General features: G+C 41.6%; 1 protein-coding gene across 3 annotated transcripts in view; it reads left to right on the top strand.

The window, feature by feature from the left end:
- The window catches only part of parga (poly (ADP-ribose) glycohydrolase a), a 196,723-nt gene that overhangs the window by 4,265 nt on the left and 172,671 nt on the right, over positions 1–19,787 (top strand). For all 3 annotated transcript variants that reach the window (XM_063070415.1, XM_063070412.1, XM_063070414.1), the window contains exons 2-3: positions 417–483; positions 7,414–8,454. In XM_063070415.1, coding sequence (XP_062926485.1) covers positions 470–483; positions 7,414–8,454 — 1,055 coding nt within the window. In that variant the 5' untranslated portion in view covers positions 417–469. The remainder of the gene's footprint in view (positions 1–416; positions 484–7,413; positions 8,455–19,787) is intronic.

Genomic DNA, 19,787 nt, shown 5'->3' on the forward strand with positions numbered 1-19,787 from the left:
CGGAACAAACCTGTGCAGGTGCCACGTTGCTGCATGTTCTGTTGGTCAAGAGTCTTACCTGCTCTGATGACTCCACCGGTGAGCCTAAAGAGTAAGATCCAAGTTTCTCATGTGTTCTTTACTTTAAATGTTGCTGATGCAGTTACCAGAATCAGGTTTATTATCACTGGCAAACGTCATGAAATTTGTTGTTTTGTGCAGCAGGGTCAGTGAAAGGTTACTAAAGGAAATAGCCAGTTAATTGAAAATAGAGGTATAATTTGCGGTCTGAAGATTCTAGCTTATTTACTAAGTAATCCTTGTTTCAAAATTATGACCATTCCTTAGGCATGGTATTAAAACTTTATTCAAAATTAGGGTTAGGGCATTTTGTGTATTACTTCTGAGATGTGTGTTAATATTTTGAAATCTTGCAGATCACGAAGAAGAGTGGGCAGATTTAACCACGGACGAAAGTAAAGATTTAAGGATGGACCAAACCAGGTATAATCTTATTGTGTCTTGCTTGTGGAGTAGTTACTTAAAAGCATTCCAAATAATGAATGTGCTTTAAGTTCTACAATCTACCAATAATGATGGCTCACTGCCCATCTTCTCAGTGACTTTAGTTTTAGTTTTTGCAGTTGGACTGAGACTCCTTTTTCAACAAGGATGTTGCCTCCTGATTTGGATAAAATGGTTTTCCCAGGCAACAAGCCAACTAAACCAGGCGTTCTCAGATGATCTCCCACCCAAGTACTGACCAGGTCTGAGTCTGCAGTGAAGTCACAGAGCAGGCCAGGAGGTGAAAGTTTACTGCTCCTGTTCCCAACTATAACTTGATCTTGCTGCTGTATTGATTTTCAAAATATCTGAAAATATTGTCACAGGGTGGTGTCTGTAAAAATGAAAGGAAAGAACTTAACTGGGTTGATGAAGTTTTTATTTTGGACAGTGCCATGGGTACAATGTTTCCTCAGCACCTTCTATGCACGCTTTGAAAGGGAGAACACAACTACAGCTGTGAAGATCCCTGCTGCACCTGAGGACCCTGTGATCTCTGCCTCAGAGGCCAATGTTAGACTGTCTTTAAAGAGAGTGAACCCTCACAAGGCAGAAGATCCTGATAGAGTACCTGGTAAGGCTCTGAAAACCTGTGCCAACCGACTAGCGGAAGTATTCAAGGACATTTTCAACCTCTCACTGCTATGGGCAGAAGTTCCCACTTGCTTCAAAAAGGCAACAATTATTCCAGTGCCTAAGAAGAATAATGTGGGCTGCCTTAATGACTATCGCCCGGTAGCAATCACATCGACAGTGATGAAATGCTTTGAAAGGTTGGTTATGACTAGACTGAACTCCTGCCTCAGCAAGGACCTGGACCCATTGCAATTTGCCTTTTGCCACAATAGGTCAATGGCAGATGCAATCTCAATGGCTCTCCACACGGCTTCAGACCACCTAGACAACACAAACACCTATGTCAGGATGCTGTTCATTGACTATAGCTCAGCATTTAATACCATCATTCCCACAAACTTGATTGAGAAGTTGTACCTCCCTCTGCAATTGGTTCCTCAACTTCCTAACCGGAAGACCTCAGTCTGTGTGGATTAGTGATAACATCTCCTCATCGCTGACAATCAACACTGGCGCACCTCAGGGGTGTGTGCTTAGCCCACTGCTCTGCTCTCTGTATACACATAACTGTGTGACTAGGCATAGCTCAAATACCATCTATAAATTTACTGACGATAGAACCATTGTTGGTAGAATCTCAGGTGGTGACGAGAGGGCGTACAGGAGTGAGATATGTCAACTAGTGGAGTGGTGCCGCAGCAACAACCTGGCACTCAACGTCAGTAAGACGAGAGAGCTGATTGTGGACTTTAGGAAGGGTAAGACGAAGGAACACATACCAATCCTCATAGAGGGATCAGAAGTGGAGAGAGTGAGCAGCTTCAAGTTCCTGGGTGTCAAAATCTCTTGAGAATCTAACCTGGTCCCAACATATTGATGTAGTTATAAAGAATGCAAGAGGGCAGCTATACTTCATTAGGAGTTTGAAGAGATTTGGTATGTCAACAAATACATTCAAAAACTTTTATAGTTGTGCTGTGGAGAGCATTCTGACAGGCTGCATCACTGTCTGGTATGGAGGGGCTACTGCACAGGACTGAAAGAAGCTGCAGGAGGTTGTAAATCTAGTCAGCTCCATCTTGGGTACTAGCCTACAAAGTACCCAGGACATCTTTAGGGAGCGGTGTCTCAGAAAGGCAGCATCCATTATTAAGGACCTCCAGCACTCAGGGCATGCCCTTTTCTCACTGTTGCCATCAGGTAGGAGATACAGAAACCTGAAGGCACACACTCAGCGATTCAGGAACAGCGTCTCACTTTTTAAAATATACAGTATTTCTGTTTTTGCACATTTTAAAAATCAATTCAATATACGTAATTGATTTGTTTATTTTTATGTTTTATTATTTTTTTCTCTCTGTTGCGAGATTATGTATTGCATTGAACTGCTGCTAAGTTAACAAATTTCACGTCACATGCTGGTGATAATAAACCTGATTCTGATTGTGATGTTTCAAAGGCACTAGTGATTGAGTTTCAATCATTCTTGGGCACTTTCTAAAATGCCAGATCTCATTATTTTCCACTAGGTATAAAATAAAACGTTAATGAAAGGTGTGAGTAAACCAGTCTATAAGTATTTTCATAGATATGTAAAAGGGAAAAAGGACAAGTGACGGCAAATGCACTCTTTTACAAGCAAGAAATTATAATGTAGAACAGAGTAATAGCTGAAGAATTATCTTTGCAGAGAAAATGGCACAAAAACACTGGAGAACCAAGGGTCCAGAGTAAATAAAAAATAAAATGTGTGAGAAGGGGCAAAATCGGTGTTTGCGATGGAAAAAGCCCAACCAGGGACATTAGGGAGCCTGAAAACCAGCAGTCAGAGACAAATGATAAATAACAGAGTATGGTTTGATAGATTTAAACAGCGCAGTAACCTCCATAGCATGCCTATCTCTGGTGAAGCAGCTAGTTCAGGCAGCAAGAGCTTTGAGAATTGGCAGAGCAACACATCCTGGGTGAATCTGAAGACACAGATGGAGAAGAGGGAGCAGCATCAAGAAACCTCACCGCAAAATTCCTCAGCACTGGCACCACCACAATCACACAAATCACGGACCAGTTCATCGACAGTGACCCTGACTGGCAGTGAAGCAATATTTCAAAGAGGGGTGTTCTTGACATGATTTCCTGCTACCGAGAACTGCTTCATAAGAGGAAACTTAAAAGGCAATCAAATCTTGACGCTCACTTGAGGAAGCCGCCAAAATTAGAGGAAGACACACAGCCTGGTCACTCTACGATGTAACCATCACTCGCTTCCCTCCACTGATGTACAAGTTAGGCCTATTTGCGTGTTTGTTACTCCACAAATTACTGTGTATGCATACAACTATATATATCTTGTTTTTTTAAAATCAGGCCCACATGTACATTTACTTAATGAGATAATGACCGCGTATAGCGCTGATTTACATAGTGCTCCACCTGAGGAACACATCCTCAGTGTAAAGCGGGGTCTGGGTGTACTGTGCAAAAGTTTCAAGTAATATAGAAATATGCGTACGTGTACATGTGTGTATACTTCATTTTGGTTAAGATAGGAAGGTGGTTGGGAAACAGAAATGGGAATACTTAGCTTTGTGTTAGTTCAGTAATCTTATGTGTTATTTGGTAACTGGAAAGACATAATATACAATGCACAGTCCTTTGACTTCCTTCAATATCCCCAAGCTATGCTGATTTGGTAGAATGGGCTACAGAGTAAGTTGCTGGTAGAAAATCAAAGTACCATTAATACCCATGAATACAGCCAAAAGAGACTCTGTTACTCCCGGGCCAAGGTGTAAAGCACAGTACCAACAGTCACACGCAGCACAAAGCACACATAGCATGTACAGGATATCAGTAAAATACAGCCATGCTAAAAAAAAGTCGAGACTCTTGAGTCCATGAATGCCACAGAAATCTGCAGTCGACCACAGTACAGTTTGTCGTCTGTCAAGTGAACACTGTGGACACCTCCAGCCTGGATGCTGAGCCATACTGCCCCCGGTGGTGCGTATCGGCACCAACGCTGTAAAGCATTGCGCTAACCACTACACTACTGTGCCAATTGAAATCAGTTTGATTGATTTAACTAACTGAAATTTAGACAATAAGACCATGGCATAGGACATAGGAGCAGAATTAGGCCATTTGATCTGTCAGGTCTGCTCCACCATTCAATCACAGTTGATCCTTTTTTCCCCTCCTCAGCCCACTCCCTGACCTTCTCCCCGTAACCTTTGATGTTGTGGCCAATCAAGAACCTATCAATCTCCACCTTAAATACACCCAACAACCTGGCCTCCACAGATGCCTGTGGTAACAAATTCCACAAGTTCACCACCATCTGGCTATAGAAACTTCTCCGCATCTCTTTTAAATGGATGCCCCTCTATCTTGAGGCTGTGTCTGCTTGTCCTAGACTCCCCCACCATGGGAAGCATCCTTTCCACATCTACTCTAGGCCTTTCAACATTCAAAAGGTTTTAATGAGTTCCCCATTCATCCTAAATTCCAACTAGTACAGGCCCCAAGCCATCAAATGTTCCTTATATGATAAGCCTTTCGTTCCTGGAATCTTCCTTGTGAACTTCCTCTGAACTCTCTCCAATACCAGTACATCTTTTTTTTAGATAAGGAGCCCAAAACTGTTCACAATACTCAAGGTGATGCCTCACCAGTGTCCCTCAATTTTGAGGCTGTGCCCTGCAGTTATGGATACCCGCACCATAGGAAACATTCTCCCCACATCCACCCTATCCAGTCCTTTCAACGTTCCGTAGGTCTCAATGAGATTCCCCCCCCCCCGCAGTCTCCTAAATTCCAGAGAGTACAGGCCCAAAGCTGCCAAACGCTGCTCATATGTTAACCCCTTCATTCCCGGAATCATCCTCCTGAACCTCCTCTGGACTCTATCCAATGACAACACATCCTTTTGGAGATATGGGGCCCAAAACTGTCACCAATACTCCACGTGAGGCCTGACAAGTGTCTTATAAAGGCTCAGCATTATCTCCTCGTTGTTATGTTCTGTTCCCCTAGAAATAAATGCATTTGCCGCCTTCACCACAGACTGAACCTGTAAATTAACCTTTCTGGGAGTCTTGCATGAGGACTCCCAAGTTCCTCTGCAACTCTGATGTTTGAACCTTCTCCACATTTAGATAATAGTCCGCAGTATTGTTCCTTTTACCAAAATGCATTATCATATGTTTCCCAACACAGTATTCTATCCGCCACTTTTTTGCCCGTCCTTTTTGAATCCACGTTGAAGTCCTGCTGTAATGGCATTGCTTCCCCAGCACTACCTACCCCTCCACCTATCTTTGTATCATCTGCAAACTTTGCCACTAAGCCATCAATTCCATTATCTAAATCACTGACAAGCAATGTGAAAAGTAGCAGTCCCAATACTGACCTCTGAGGAATACTACTAGTCTCTGACAGCAAACAAGAAAAGGCCCCTTTTATTCCCACTTGCTGCCTCCTGCCTGTCAGCCATCCATGCCAGTATCTTTCCTATAACGCCATAGGATTTTATCTTATTAAGTGGCCTCATGTGTGGCACTTTATGAAAAGCCTTCTGAAAATCCAGGTAAATGACATCCACTGCCTCTCCTTTGTCCACCCTGCTTGTTATTTCCTTGAAGAACTCTAATGGATTTGTCAGGCAACATTTCCATTTACAGTAACCATGCTGACTTTGACTTATTTTATCACTAGTCTCCAAGTACCTTGAAACCTCATACTTAGTAATAGATTCCAACACTTTCCCAACCACTGAGGTTAGGCTAACTGGCCTATAATTTCCTTTCTGTTGCCTTGCTCCCTTAAAGAGTGGAGTGACATTTGCAATTTTCTAGACCCCCAGAACCATGCCAGGACCAGTGATTCTTGAAAGATTCTTGAACCAATACACCTGCTATCTCTTTAGCAACCTCTTTCAGATGAGATGTTGTCCATCTGGTCTAAGACCTCTCAGTTTGCCTAGCACTTTTTCCTTTGTAATAGCAATGGCAATCACTCCTGCTCCATGATACTCACGGATCTCTGGTACATTGCTAGTGTTTTCCACAGTGAAGCCTGATGCAAAGTACAGTAACCATTTCTTTGTCCCCCATTACTACCTCACCAGCATTGTTTTCCAGTGGTCCAATATCAACTTGCACCTCCCTTTCACTCTTCATATAACTGAAAAACCTTCTAGTATCCTGCTTTATATTATTGACGAGTTTGCCCTCCTATTTCAGCTTTTTCCTTCTTATAGCTTTTTTAGTTACCTTTTGTTGGATTTTAAAAGTTTCCCAATCATCCAACTTCCCACTCGCTTTTGCTACCTTATATGCCCTTTCCTTGGCTTTTATGAAATCTTTAGCTTCCTTTGTCAGCCATGGTTGCCTACCCCGCCACTTAAGAATTTGTTTCTCTGTGGGACATGTCTATCTTCTGCCTTGTGAATTATTCCTTGAAACTTCAGGTGTCTCTGCTCTGCGGGACACTGGCACCCGGAAGACAATAAACCATCCGGGTGTCCCTTCACATCCACAGCATCTCCTGTCTGTTCCTCTGGCTATTGAGTCCCCTGTCACTACTGCCCCCCTCTTCTCCCTCTTTCCATTCCGTACCATGGACCCACACTCAGTGCCAGTAAACTGGTCTCCGTGCCATTTCCCTGGGAGGTCATTTCCAACAACTGTATCCAAAACGGTATACATTATTAAGGAGAATGGCCACAGGGGTGCTCTGCACTAACTGCCTTTTCATCTTCACATTCCTCGTCTTGACAAATCACCTGGCTACCCGCCTCCTGCAACCTAGGTGTGACTACTTCCCTGTAGCTCCGATCAATGATCTCCTCATATTCCTGCACAAGCCGAAGGTCATCCAGCTGCTGCTCCAAAGCCCTAACATAGTCTTCACAGAGATGCAGTTGGATGCACCACGCTGACGTAGTCCTCTGGGAGACACTGGGTCTCCCAGGACTCCAGCATCTGACATGGAGAACACAACGGCCATTTAAACTAGATGAAATACCCCTGACACAGTAGGGAAAAAGGAAGACTTAACAGAAACTTAGCTGGATGACTTACCCAGAGTCAATGACTTTATTTAAAATTAAAGTGAGCTCGTGATTGAATGAAGTTTATCTGTAACCAAGTTATGAGACTGCTTGTTCACAGAATAGTGAAGAAGCTAAAAAGGAAAAATATTGAAAATGTAGTTCAATTTAAATGGTTGTCTTTTATCAAATTAGAGTTTATTATATTTTTAAGTATTTAATCATTTTTTTACATTGTGTAGCACAGAAAAGCTGCAAGTCAAAGAAGGAAGATTAGAAGAATCACCTGATGAAAGAGTAAGCAAGAACATGTGGACGGACCAGTTTATGCAAAAAGAAAATGTGCTTATTACTTCAGAAAATAAATCGAGCAAGGGAAAATCAGCAGAATGTTGTGAGTCTGAAGAGAAGACTCAAAAATCAAAATGGAAAAATCCACTCGTCTTAGAGGCTCGGAGACCTGAAAAGATCATCAAAAGTGTGGACAGACACACTTGCGAAAGTGAGGGAGGTCACCAAAAACCGCCAAAGTCCAACTTGGAAAGTTCTGATTCTATAGACAAAGTTAAGGGCATTATTCCAGATAAAAAGAAGTGCAAGACACTGGAGGGATGGTTAATAAAACCTGGTTTCAAAGATCCAAGAGATACAGTAGTCACTCAGGCTGGTGAAAAAAGCACTATTAAAGAGGATCATGAGTTGAGAGCCCTTGAGACCATGAACTCAACTGAAGATCCACTTGAGGAGACTTACATTGTTCCTGAGAGTCCACTCTCTGATTTTGGCTGTGAAGAATGTATCCCTGGCACAACTGGAACTGAGAAACAAGAAAGTGGGAAGGGAAATCCAGGAGACTGGCTTACTGCTAAGAAAGAGAGTGAGTCTATTTTTCCTGTGCAGTTAGTCTGTGCAGGTAATAACCCTCATGAATCAGACGCTGACCTTGCATGCTTCACGGCCAAAATGTCAGAAAATCTTGAGGACCCTTCCCTTTGCCACAAAGTTAATTGTGTTAGGACTTATTCTGGTAATAAAAATGAGGAAGATATGATGGAGGTGGACAGGGCTGTACAACGTGAATACGAGGATTCGTTCTCAAAAGTAAAGAAGAAAACAGTTCATGGTTTAAAGGAGGGGGTGCTGAAGCCAGAGCAAAAAGTGTACCCGTCAACAAGTTCCCCTTCACAGCTGGGAAGTTCAAAAGGCCCAACAAAGGTACCTACAAAAATCACTGATCATTTCGAGTACCTGACCAGAAAACCGCAAAGGATATATGATAAGAGGTATGATTCCTTCATTAACGTTTCTGTGTTCCAGTAATCTAAATGTACAAAGAAAGCAGTGAGTACTAGACTACCCAGGGGAGCTGTGTTACTGACGTATATAAGATGAGAAGTGTTATGCAGATAACATTCTACATATTTAATATTCTCTTTGTTTTAAAATGATATAAAGCTCTTGTTTTAAAATTTCTAAGATTACAAATTAGGAACACAAAGGTGCCTGTGTGTTAATAGTTATCTAGTGACATCTTGATTGGTTGGTTGGGTCTGATTTGGAAGCAGGAAGTAAAGAGTGGGCGGTGGTTCCTGTGCCTGCCTGAAGTTGATTTGCTGAACAAATTGCAGGAGTTCAGCACAGTACAGAGGCCTGAAACCTGCACTGCAGCAGAATGAGTTAGCTAAACTTGCTGTAAATTGGACACCTGATGAAAGTATTGTTGGATAGAATAATTTCATGCATGCTGCTGCACTGTAGTTGTTTTTGTGTTTTGCAATCATGAAGGTTTGTAGCAAATGTGGTTGTGAAAGGCACTTTAATTTTGTTGAATTTGCTAGCTTAGCAGGTAGTTGCAAAGAGTTGGTGAAACTGTAGTGTACTGCATTTCAAAGGGTGTACAGCAATTAATAGTAATAGTTACATATAGTAATAGTAATTGTGATGTATGGTAATATTCTACTTGTCTGTGGGGCCATCAGTTTAACTGGAAGGGTTTAGAGTGCTTTCTTGAAAAGAATTGTGTTCTAAATGCTTGAGGTGCCTTTTAGCTGTAACATTTTTGCTCAAACTGTCTCATATTACATAAAGTTCTGATAAAGTTGTACTGGAAAGGAATTATTTCCAGCATTGGTACACAGCACAAATCCTTCTGCTTTCTAAATGGAGCCACCTGGGTCAGTATCCATGAAAGTAAACTTTTCTCCAGTTAAGTGTTACAGAAGCTAAATTTGAAATCTGAACCCACAGCAGCTGTGAAATTATTTAAGGCTCATTCTTTCCAGACTTGATCTGTAAATGAAAACGAAACTAAAATAGCAGTATTCATCTTTACTTAAATTATCTTGCAAGCTTAGTGAGATCCAAAAATGGTTGATCCTACATCTTCGTGGCATTGTTCCTAGTAGGCCAAAGATAAAGGGACATGTTAATGAATGTTATTAATTTTAGCAATGAATAAGATCTGTACTCAGTGATAGATTCTATAGGTAAAGGCCCAGACAAGTTCCATCATTTTACTCGGCATTAAGAGGAAATTTAATACTATTCTAGGTGAATTGTATTTTGTGGGTTTAAATACATAAAGCATGCAATTCTTACTCTGTGTTCAAGCAGTCAAGTAAGCACATTGGCATTGTAATGTATGTACATTGTTTGAACACTGATGCTCCCTTTGTGATCGGGGTTGTATGTACAAATCTATGGAACTCAAAATCATGTATAATACCATTTATTGTGGCATAGGTAAAGTTATCTCCAAACTAGTGGTACAATAAGCACAGATTCGCCTCTAGTAGAATATCTTCATTTATGTCTGAATCTCTATTAGACGTTTTGCTTGAGGTTTGTCTTAATATTTGTATTTGGTATGTAGGGGTTGAGTCACATCCAATAGATGAGATGGTGTAATTCGTTAATAGTTTCAATCACTGGTTTCTGGTGAAATCCATTGTTCATCCAGGGGATTAGGATAAAAGTGCAGCCTGTTTCACTTGGAAGCTGATTGACAAAATCCTGTGTATGATATTTCCGGTGCATGGTAGTCGGGTTCCAAACCTGGGGTCCACGGACCCCTTGGTTAATGCTAGGGGTCCATAGCGTAAAAAGTTTGGGAACCTTTGTTTTAAATTAACTTAATGAGAACTCAAAATTTTAATCTTGTTGTTACTATATTTTTATCAGAGTAAATTTGCTTCTATTTCCTAAATTGTGGCAGATGTTTCACTGTGAGGTGTATAGAGGACACTGATAGACTTGAAATACCTTTGTCCATTTGGCACAGCCAATATTGATTTACATGTGAACATCAACATGTACGGATATTTTATCTATTAAGAATTGGTATTTTCAGCACAGACTCTAGAGTAAACACAGCTGCTTTCTGAGACAAAGAAACTGCTAAATTGTAGAGATGTTGACTCCTAACTGGATTTAGTTTTATTTATTTTGAACTACTACCGAACAATTGTAAAGCGTAATTAATGTGTGCAGCACTTAAAGCGATTACTTTGGAATGAACCTATTTGTAACTTTCTATGCCTTATTGAAATTCTTGTTGTATCTAACTCTACTTCATCCTCTAACAGTGAGTTTCAGATGTCACTTACATTTATTTGAACACTTTTCCACTCCCACTTTTCCAAATGCAATGTTGGCATTTATTTCAAGAGGAATAGAAGATGAAAGCAAGGAGATAATACTGAGCCTTTACAAGACACTAGTCAGGCGGCAGTTAGAGTATTGTCAACAGTTCTGGGCTCCTTGTCTCCGAAATGTGTTGTTACTGGAGAGAGTCCAGAGAAGGTTCACGAGGGTGATTCTGGGAATGAAGGGGTTAACATATGAGGAGCGTTTGGCAGCTTTTGGCCTGTACTCACTGGAATTTAGAATACTGTGGGGGAGGGATCTCAATGAAACCTACGGATGTTGAAAGGACTAGATAGAATGGATGTGGAGAGGATGTTTCCTGTGGTAGGGTATCGGGAACTAGAGGGTACAGCCTCAAAATTGAGGGGCGACCCTTTAGAACAGGGGTAGTAAATCTGTGAAATGCTCTGCCACAAACTGTGGTGGAGACCAAGTCCGTGGGTATATCTAAGGTGGAAGTTCATTGTTTCCTGCTCGGTCAGGGCATCAAAGGATATGATGAGAAGGTTGGTGTATGGGGTTGTTTGGGATCCGGGATCAGCCAGGCGGAATGGCAGAGCTGACTCAATGGCCTAATTCTGCTCCTATGTTTTATGGACTTACCCCTATGTGTCTTATACCTCTCTATTATATATACCCCTTTGAGGTTACCGCACAGGCTGCTATACTCCAGAGAAAACAATTGTAACCAATCTCATCTCTCCACATAACTAAAATTCTCCAATCCAGACAACATCCCTGTGAATCTCCTCTGTGCTGTCTCTGGTACAACCACATCCGTCCTATATATGACGAGCAGAACTGCACACAATACTCCAAGTGAGGTTTCTGTGCTGTAGAAGTGACTGTCATATTTGCAAAATTGAATGTGTTCCTGGTTACCAAATCTGCAAAACCACTTTAAGCTGATAATTTAATACCATTAGGATGGTGAATATTACAGATCTGCTGGAGCACCCCTTTATTGCACGCTTTTGGTTTCATTTTCCATTTGTGTAGTTTTGGTTTGTACTAAAAGAACAATATACCTGCAAAGAAAATGCTCTACATAATATCACCAAATTAATTCCTGTTTTCAAGATGTTATACTTTGGAAGGAAGATTTCCTTGTTGTAATTGGTGTTTAGAATATCTTGAGGAGTTAGATATTTTAAGCTTGAGGAAGATTGGAAGGGTGATTTATGAAAGGCTGCTTCCTCAGGCTAGCAGGTTAGGATGGTAGTGAGTGTCATCAGTTGGAAATCTCAAGAATCCTCTTATTTCAGATGTCTCTGGCTACTCAGACATTGTTTAACTCTGGCATTTTGATGTTAGGAAAGGAAGGGGTAAGGAGATCAGGGTTACAAAGTGACTCTGGGTACAAGATAGCAGAGGAATGCATGGGACCATAATGGCTTACTCCATTTTCTCAACTATTTATTACAGATATATTTTTCCTGCTATGGCAGCTACTTGCCACTGTATCAGTCCAAGATTTCTTGCTTTTAAGAATGGATGGTTTTATTTTTTGGAACTTTTCTCTTTCGAGCGAAGGAGGACGAGAGGTGACTCGATAGAGTTGTACAGGATGATAAGAGGCATAGGTCGAGTGGACAGCTGGAGATTTTTTTTCCCAATGCAGAAGTGGCTAATACAAGGATGGCATAATTTTAAGATGATTGGAGGAAAGTATAGGAGGGATTCCAGAGGACACACTGCCAAAGGTGGTGCTAGAGGTAGATGTATTAGGTACATTTAAGAAGTTCTCAGATAGGCACATGGATGATAGAAAAATGGAGGTCCGTGTTAGGAGGGTTTGGTTAGATTAATCTTAATGTAGTTTAAAGGTCGCACAACATCGTTCGCCGAAGGGTTTGCACTGTGCTGTAATGTTGTATCTTCTATTATGGGTACAATTTTCAATAAAAATGAAAACTGTAGCTCCTGGTAATTAGCCCAGCTCCAACCTTGTGCTGAAGCTGTGGTGGTCAGGCGGGTTTGCTGGTGTAACTGGACAAGCAGGCAATCAAAATGGCTCAAGATATTCATGGACACAGGATACTGGTTTCCTACAAGCAGCCTTTCAGTTTTGCTAGGGATCTTTGGTGCTGCACTTGAGTAAACATTCTTTTAAGGTGTATGGAGGGATATGGTCCGTGTGCAGGTCAGTGGGACTAGGCAGAAAATGGTTTGGCACAGCCAAGAAGGGCCAAAAGGCCTGTTTCTGTGCTGTAGTTTCTATAGTTTTCTATGGTTAATTTGGGGCAGGTATTTTTACTTGCGCTGTTTACAGCCTCTCAGCTGGAACTGATGTCATGTGGACTTGGTCAAATTGAAAGCTGGTTTCTGTGTGACTATTGCAGACCTTGGAAGAAGATCGGGAAATTATTGACTTAGTTGATTTGCCTGAAGATAACCGGGAATATTTCTGATCTGTCTTTTGCAGTCTTTTGAGCTCTCTCAATACCGACGATGGGGAGGTTCATAGACCCCTTTACTTTTCTTAGTCATATAATTGTCTTCCACCATTCTTCTTGAAAAGCTTTGATCTCATTGATCATGAAATTGCTTAACTGGAGATCGTGGGTGGAAATGATTGGTTTTCAATTCCCGACGCGCTCTGTAGGGAGTTTGTACAGTGGCGGTGTTGAGTGGTACTTGCTGGTGCTCTATAGCACCAGCAGAAATTACAATAGCACCGCCAAGAAATGCAGCTGCTTTCTCTGTATAGTTCTGAATACAGCTTATTTCTCCAGCTGATCTAGTGAAACAGCACCCCCAGTTACCATAGCACCCACACAGCAATAAAGTTATTAAACTCTGTGCTGGTCTAAGGTCAGATCCACTCTACACTTCGGCTTATTCGTTCGTTGTCAATGTCTTGCCATTGCTGTCCTCAGATCAGTTAAGCTGATCTAAGATCACTTAAGGTGGTGATGTCACTCACTCTCACTCACGCGAGAGATTGATGGTGTACGTACATTGTGCTTTTACAAGCTAGCGTGGACCTGGCACGTGCATTATTTTGGCTGGTGTGAAAAATGGATCGATTTTTAGTGAGAGAACGACCTCATCCAGGGGAATCAGTGGTGTCTCAGCCTGAGCCTGTCTTAATTGAAAGTGACATGCAGAAAGAAGTAAGTGGGGATGAGGACGACAGCAGTTCATCGAAGGAATGTGAGGGCAAAGTAGAGGAACAAGAAATGGAGTGGGATTCGGAAGAGAATGTGGATGAAGCTGCTCTTAGTGCTAGTAGGAATACTGTTAGCGATGTTAGCCAGCAGCCTGAGGAAGGACCCCGTCGGCCAGCGTTGAAAAAGTACCCTTCGCAACAGTATGGCAATCAGCAAAGGAGTTTTATTCGTGGCTGGTTTGACCTGTACTCCTGGCTGGAATATTCAATCTCAAAAGATACTACGTTCTGCTTCGCATGCAGGCATTTCCTGTGTGGAGGACATGGGTTCCATTCTGAGTCTACCTTCACTGTCACTGGTTACCACAACCTGCGGAAGGCTACAACGGCTTTCAAAACCCACCAACAAGTGCAGCTTATATGTTTGCTATGGAGGCATGGGCCGAATGCAGATTGAGAAAACAAGACGGTTCAAGATTGGGAAATATGCTTGATAAAGGACATACAAAGATTGCCCAAGAAAATCGTGAGTATATGAGCGCAGTGGTTGAGTCTCTACGCTATACTGCGTGCCAAGGCATTGCCCAGCGAGGACACTGGGAGGATGATGGATCTGGCAATAGGGGAACTTTAAGTTGCTCACTGTAATTGGGCAGTTTAAGACTATAGCTAAAAAAAAAGGACAATTCTGGAAATGCAAAAAACACCCATCATATCCAAAATGAAATTATGGGTATTATGGCAGATATGGTCAGATGTCAGATAAGTGCAGAAATCAAGGAGGTTGGACATTTTGCCATCATAGTGGATGGAAGTAAAGACTTGAGTAAAAAGGAGCAAATATCAATGGTGGTGTGGTATTTGAATAACGAAACAGTGCTTGAAGAGTTCTTGCACTTCACTCCAACAGAAGGGCTGGACACAGAGTTGCTTCTTAAAAGCATTGAACAGACACTCGCCCAGTGTGTTATTGATAAGAACACGTGTATAGGTCAGTGTTATGATGGGGCGGCAGTGATGTCCGGGTGCAATAACAGGGTACAAGAGAGGTTCAGGAAAGAGGTTCCGCAGGCATTATATATACACACTGCCATGCTCACAGACTTAACCTTGTTTTAGTGGATGTTGTGAGCAATGTACAACAAGCGGGTGAGTTTTTTGAAACTGTGCAGCTGCTTTACAACTTCTTTTCAAACTCTTGCCCACGATCTTTTTATGAAGAAACAGAGAGCTGGAATCAACTGCACAGCCCGTGGAGTTGAAGAAATTGTCAGATACACGCTGGGCATGGCAGTATACAGCTTTGTGGGCTATAAGGAAATCACTCCCTGCCATTCTAGCTACACTACAGGACATTATGGGTCAACCAGATGCATGGAGGAAAACGGAGGCCAGAGCTGTAAATGGACTGATTGACGAGCAGTTTGCTTTACTTCTCACTCTGTTTGAGGATTTATTCCAAGTCAGACCAGCTAAAATCTCCCAGTTTGGAGCTTTCATCCGCTGTGGACTTGGCTCAGTCTGTTATCGATAAACGGGGAGAGGAATCGTGGAGTGAAATTCAGGCAAGAGCTAGGGACCTGTGTGTCAAGGCCGGTATACGGAGCAGACCACATGAAAGGAAAGAGGCCCAGCCACCCAGTGCCTAAATGATTTTGTTGTTGAGGCCCAAACTGAACGCACACCTGTCACATCCTCTGATGACCTTTGCAAGCACTGTTTCTATCCGGTTATAGACAGACTTCTGACTGAAATGAAAAGACAGTTCTCAATTGAGACTGGGAGTGTTCTGACTGGAGTCTCAGCATTGAGTCCCAAACACAAGCTCTTCCGAGACAAGAATTGTCTTTGGCCAATGGCCCAATACTATGAAGTGACTGAAGTGAACCTGACTGCAGAGCTACATGAGGTTCAGCATCTGCTGGAAACAAAACCAGAGCAAGGACAGACAGTGAATGACAGTGGAATTTCTAGCTCTAATGAGACCCTACCGCGATGCATTTATAGATTTATACAAACTAATCTGCATATCACTGACTCTGCCTGTGACATCTGCCTCATGCGAACGGAGGTTCTCTTGCCTCAGACGCCTCAAAAACTACCTGAGGAATAGCAGCGGCGATGCTCGGAACAGCAACTTGGCCCCGTTGGCCATAAACAGCCGGAGGACCAAGGCACTTGACATCCAGAAAATCACTAATGCTTCCGCCACCAATCACAACAGACAGATTGTGCTTCTCTGAAAACATCAATGGTGAGCGCAGTTGATTTTTTGAAAATTTGGGACTAGACTAATGCTGATTATAATTATTATTTTGTGGTGGATACCCTATAGTCCTTATGTTTCCTGAAAATTCTAAAATATTACATTTACTACTATTAAGCCTACTGGTTTTGCTTAGACTTCCAAGCAATGATTCTGTTGATTTTTGTTTTAAATTCAGTAGCCAAATTTATTGAGGTATTGCATGGTCAGAGTACGATTTGTTCAACTCCTAGTAAAGCCTTGCATCTGTTGTTTGCCTTATTTGACTTTAATAACGATGTATCTTTTGGCATTGTCTGTCTATGTAATGCGAGTAGCAATGGACATGTGGGTTAGTGTTGTGTTTTTCAGTTGAAAAGCACGCATTTGACGCTGATTGTGGGATTGATGTGTGATTCACGTTGTGCGCTGTGGGTCAGATGCTCTGTTGGTTTGTTTTGTTTATGCGCCGTGTAGCCCGGGTTGTCTCTGATGCTGTTGACACTGTCACAGTTCACTTCTATATTAGATCTATCAATTGCTGTTGCTTGTGAATCAACAGAGGCATTTATAGTAGGCACATAATGTTTGAAACTGACTTTTGTACGCCATGCATCTGGCCTTGCAAATACATATTACCATAGGGTACATCCCTCAGCACCATCACTGAATAATTCAGCCCCACTGTAGCACCAGCAAGAAAAAATCTCTGGTGCTGCCAGTGAGTTTGTACGTTATCCCCGTGATCACTGAGTGCCCTCTGGGTGCTCTAGTTTCCTCCCTCATTCCAAAAAGACACCTGGTTTACAGTTAGTGAGTTGTGGGCATGCTGTATTTGTGCAGGAAGCACAGCAACACTTGCAGGCTGCCCAGCACATCCTCTGACTGTGATGCAAATGATGCTTTTCAGTGTATGTTTTCATGTACCAAGTGCATTATCTATTTCATCATATTCCACTGTAAATAATACTTATGTCGTACAAAATGAAAATGAATACAGTAATACCTGTCTGTTGTGGTTTTTGCTTGCCGCTCTGCACGTCATATGATAAACTTTGCTGATGGCTATCTTTGTTATCTGATCCCTTGTGGCTATTTGCTTGTCTTGCCAACTTATTTGGGGATAATGTCGTGTCTTAATAGGATCAGGATAGATTAGGCAAAGAGACACATTACTGCATATACTGAACCCAGAGGTGGGGAAAGAAAAAGCAACTTGAGGAATTTGGCCAGTCAGGCAGCACCTACAGAGGAAGGCTATTCCCCTGGACTGAAAGATCTCCCCTCAGCCTGCTAGCCCAAAGGAAGGATCTTGACCCAAATTGTTAACTCTCCATTTCCTTCTACTGATACTACCTGACCTGCTGAGTTTCCCCAGCAGTCCTTGCCAACTAGGTAGGAATTGCTGTGCAGCACCTATGCTGAAAGTGCGTATGTATGCTGAGTTTAACTCTGCTATGCTCTCTGCACTTGAATATCCTGTTGCTCCTCGTTCTGTTCTTACAAAAATGTCATTTGGAAAGAGACTTTGAGTTGCCTTTGGAGTAACAGTGCATTCCATTTAATTGCACCATTGGTTAATTGGGGCAGCTACTTATTTGGGAGAGCTCTTAAAGAACAGAGACTAATCGAGAAAATAGCTGAAATTCCCTTCATTTATTTGGGACATTGTGCCACTTAATTGGGACAGGAGACTTGCTGAGGTTTCTAACTAGGGTCATTTGCAGGCATATGCAGGGCCATTAGACACTACACCATGTTTAGAGGGAACATTTTTCAAATAGTGTCAGTTGCGTGTGTTTGTGTTCAGAAAGCAGTGATTTTGTTTTTGCCGAGACGCTGGCAGTAAGACAATTCAGCACTATTTTGCTCACTGGGGTTTCAAACATTCAGGAATGAAAATGAAATAGTTTTACTACTTCATAAAGTTAGGAACAACGAAGGATTTGAAGGTATTTGCAATCATCTTGACTGTTACAATGGAAAAGAAGATTTAGAGGATGCATTCATTGAAAACATTGTATGAAGGCAGTCCATTATCTGCTCTTTCTGATCTCCCCCTCCCCCTCCCACTTTCAAATCTCTTACTATCTCTTCTTTCAGTTAGTCCTGACGAAGGGTCTCGGCCCGAAACGTCGACTGTACCTCTTCCTGGCCTGCTGCGTTCACCAGCATTTTTTGCATGTGTTGCTAGGTGTCTGTGCTAATTTTCTTCATTACATTCAATCAAAAGGACGTGTTGGCATACAATGGATGAATTCCTCCGATAACTATTAGGAGCAACTAACACAGTTTTATCATACAGTAGTAGTACTATTAGTGTCCTAATTTTGTATTTCATTTAAATAGTTTATTTTTTACTCAATTAAATGGTGGTTTGTCTTTTTTATACCTTTTTAACAATTTCCATGAAACCTTGGTGAATTGGAGAAACTGCTTAATAAGGCCAAGATGAACTGGTAGCAATGTGTCCCAATTAACTGGAATCCACTGTATACCTTTGCAGGAGTTCATTCATTTAAGAACAAAAGGAAGTAAATTTAAAGTCAAAGGTTGAAGTAAATTTATTATCAAAGTACTTTTAATGTCACCATGACCTTGAGATTCATTTTCATGTAGGCATTTACAAGAAAATTTAAAAAAATAGAATTTATGAAAACCCATATATAAGCAATGACTGACACACATCCAATGTGCAAAAGAGGAGAAATTTTACAAATTATAAATTTTTAAAAATAATGCTGAGAACATGTATTGTTGAATCCTTGAAAGCAAGTCTGGGGTTGTGGAGTCAGTTCAGTATTGAGGTGAGTGGTTCAGGAGTCTGATGATTGTTCAGTAATAACTGTTCCTGAACATTGCCGTGTGGGACCTCAGGCTCCTGTACCTCGGCAGAATATATCACAGGATTTCTGAAATTAGTTTAATTATTCTTGAATCGAAAGCTTATAAACAAATGAAACATGAATGAACTCATTTTTTAAAGTCAACTTGGAATCAGCAAACATAAAATGATTTTATTTCATTCTTGATTCACATACTTAATGCTTAGTACATCAGCTGCAGATCATAATCCAAAACCTATTGGGAATATCATCAGTGCTGAGCTCCCATTAATTTCAGACAGCATGATAATGTAGATGGTAGTTGACACCAACGATTGGAAGGTTGGGGTTCAACTCTCACTGCTCTATGTAAGGAGTTTGTACATTCTCGATTTGACCATGTAGTTTTCCTCCCACATTCCAAAGGATTACCTGGTTTAGGGTTAGTAAGTTGCAGGCATGCTATGTTGGTGCTGGAAGCCTGGTGATACTTGAGGGCTGCTGCAAGTATGTCATCAGATTGTGTTCGTGGTTGACGCAAATGACACATTTCACTGTATTTTTCAAGGTGCATGTGACAGATTAAATTATTTATCCATTTGTCTGTGTGATACAGGCCTTGCGTCAATGCTTATAATTGGTTTGATGTGAAAGCAAGACGTGCTTCAGTAGAAGTGTTGGTCTGTGTGGCATTAGAACTTAAGCATGCTTACATTGATGTAGCCAGGAGTTATTGCACATAGCACCCAAATTTAAAATTTTATCTTTCACGAGTGATTAATGGAGTTA

The sequence above is a fragment of the Mobula hypostoma genome, chromosome 18 (assembly GCF_963921235.1).
Source record: "Mobula hypostoma chromosome 18, sMobHyp1.1, whole genome shotgun sequence".
NCBI lineage: Eukaryota > Metazoa > Chordata > Chondrichthyes > Myliobatiformes > Myliobatidae > Mobula > Mobula hypostoma.